The sequence below is a fragment of the Gloeophyllum trabeum genome (assembly GCF_000344685.1).
Source record: "Gloeophyllum trabeum ATCC 11539 unplaced genomic scaffold GLOTRscaffold_00289, whole genome shotgun sequence".
In the NCBI taxonomy this organism is placed as follows: domain Eukaryota; kingdom Fungi; phylum Basidiomycota; class Agaricomycetes; order Gloeophyllales; family Gloeophyllaceae; genus Gloeophyllum; species Gloeophyllum trabeum.
In genome coordinates, this window is record NW_006920697.1 from 1 (window position 1) to 2,584 (window position 2,584).

The 2,584-nt window shown below is 56.9% G+C and overlaps 1 protein-coding gene across 1 annotated transcript; it reads left to right on the top strand.

Moving 5' to 3' along the window:
- Positions 1-144: 144 nt before the first annotated feature.
- On the top strand, positions 145-1,153 carry GLOTRDRAFT_134564 (uncharacterized protein; the record flags this gene model as incomplete). The annotated part of the gene is made up of 2 exons (XM_007873526.1): positions 145-336; positions 395-1,153. 2 exons carry the CDS (start codon positions 145-147, stop codon positions 1,151-1,153), a joined length of 951 nt encoding a protein of 316 aa, XP_007871717.1.
- Positions 1,154-2,584: the final 1,431 nt, after the last annotated feature.

Here is a 2,584-nt window from a genome sequence, read left to right on the forward strand (position 1 = left end):
CAGCGGGCCTAGAAGCATTTCGAACCGCGCGATTATGGTCTTCGGCACCTGCCGTGAGAACATATAAGTCCGACTTCAACCACATCCCCCCCAATTCGCACCTTGACCACCATCGCCCACCATCGCCCGGAAACAATTGCAACAATGTACTCCTGCTTCAAGAATCTTTTGACTTCTTTGGAAGCCTTCGCCCTGAGCACATCTCCTGCGGCCGACGCGCCCTCCACAGCCATACGTGACAACAACGCCACATCGTCCGTCGTCGCCGACGACGACTTCGACGGGTTGATGGACGCGATATACGTTGCGCAGACCTCAAACGACGCGATGAATGAGGTATGATCTCTTTGCGACGCCTTGTCGATAATTGCATCTAAAGAAGATTGGTTATTAGTCGTTCTCACGGAAAGAACGCATAATAACCAACCAGGCGGAAGTGGCGCCTACGCCTGAACCCGTTCTCTATCAGCCTAAGCCCAGTCGCGCGCGTCCTGCCTGGATCGACGCGAAGATGTTCGAGCCCACCCTCCTCCCCATCCCACGCCCCGCCATCGACGTCGTCGACGACGCGTACGGCGTCTTCAAAATAGGGTTGGGCGGCTACGAGGACGAGGAGGCCTTCGAGCCTATCGAGTCACAGAGGATGCTGTCGCAGCTGTCATGGATTCAGCACATTGAAGGCCCGACTGTCGCGTGGCCACCCCCCATCATCCCCTTCATCTTCGATCCCTTCGAGGACCTCGTCGAGAAGCCTGAGCCCGCCTCACCATCCGCGTCGGCCTACTCGTATCTCAACCTTTCGCCCGCGTCCACCACCGAGCAATTGCCTACCATCGCCACGCCGCCCGACGACGACCGCTCGGCGACTGCCGTGCCCAAGCAACATGCGCCACAGGGGTCGGGGTCAGACTCAGACACGCCCGCATGGCCCAAGCTCGACGGGACACGCCCGATTACGCCTGGGCAGCTCCGCGAGTACGCGGACAAATGCGCCGCTGCGGCACAGGCGCAACTCCAGCGATCGCAGCCCAAGCCCCCGACCGCGCCACAAGAGCCACGGCGACCGCGTCCGTACCTCGACCGCTATCAGCGCATGACCGCCGCCGCTGCTGTCCCGCTAGCTGTTCCTCTGTGGCAGTCGACGATATGGTGAAGGTCGTGAGCTGACCAATATTCGCGGGGCGGGGCAGAGACATCCCCGTGCTGATTAGGAGAAGAAGGCTGAGATAGAGGGGATATTTTGCGGTACGCGGATAGTGATTCTGGGGGATGTTTAATGAAGGAGCGTCAGACTCCGCAACGTGGTTGTACGATATCTCTGTTGGTTCCATCTTGTACGAGTAGTAAAGCGTTGTGGAAGAGGCGGTAGCCACCTCTGTTTTCCTTTGTCTTTTTCTCTTGGGTTTCTTCGCACCGTTTGTACTATCAGTCTGTACGAGCAGAATAAACGTGCTCCGCTCTCCATCCATCCATATCGTTGGCCCTCCGACCTGAGAGGGGTGACGATGACGAGGCGCTGAGCACCGTTAGCCGAGCCCGGCCGCTGCCGAAGAAATACAAGGATCCATCGACAAGGCGATTTCGCTGCAGCCCAGTTGCCCTTGATGTTCGTCGACGGGGAATTCGACCAGCCCCCATCTGACAGGCCACGGTCCAGGCGATAGACCGGGTAGGGTGGTTAATCAGGACGTCGAAGTGGGATTTGCGCCACATCGGCCAGTGTAATGCCTGTACGTAGGCTGATTATCTCGCCCGAAAGCAACACCGTGAATACACTCACGGCATCTACATAGATAATTGAAGTGACTGATACTACGATGGATCGACGCCACCACAGCGAGCCATTGACGTCAAATGAGGGATCCCTTGGGTGCGTGGCCGTCCCCGCAATCCTGGAAGATCCGTCGCTCACAACCAATGGCATCTCAGACAGTATAGCAACAACTACATGATGAGGTCCCAGATTAGCCATAAGCTCGAGCGAAAGAACGGCATGCTCTAGTCTACGACGTGGACGAGTTACGGGCAAGTCGCCGAGGTTCCTTGGTCTAGCTAGTCCTGACGCACTCGCCCCTTGACGCCCAGAAGAATGCTCGCATATGGTCCGATATCCAGTTCTTGACAAGTATCGGGGGAACAAGGAACCAGAAGCATAACGTCAAGTCATCCGAGGAGGAGTCGTTCTCGGATACCCCTGACCTGTTAACCGCGCAAGCTGGTTGTGTCCCTTGTGAGTCTGCCTGGTCTGTAAGTCGCCGCTGAGTTGTCCATCAGTAAGGAAGTAGGCTAGGCAGGAAGACGTCGGATCCCGAGCGTCGAAGAAGCTGCTGGCGGGTTGGTCGATTGACAGAGAGAAGATGCGATCAGAGCCCGATCTTCTCCTGGGACGCACCCTTATATTCTCCTCAACTTCCTCGAACCAGTCATGCGTTTCCGCTAATGCAGTCCATTCCGTCGCAGTCTGCTCACGTCGGAAGCCCCTTATCATCCAGGATTCCGTGTGGGTCCCAGCCTCTCAGCGATCGTTCAGATGGAATCTCAGCCCCAAGTCCTCCTTTTCTAGATATTTCAAGTGCCATGCCTA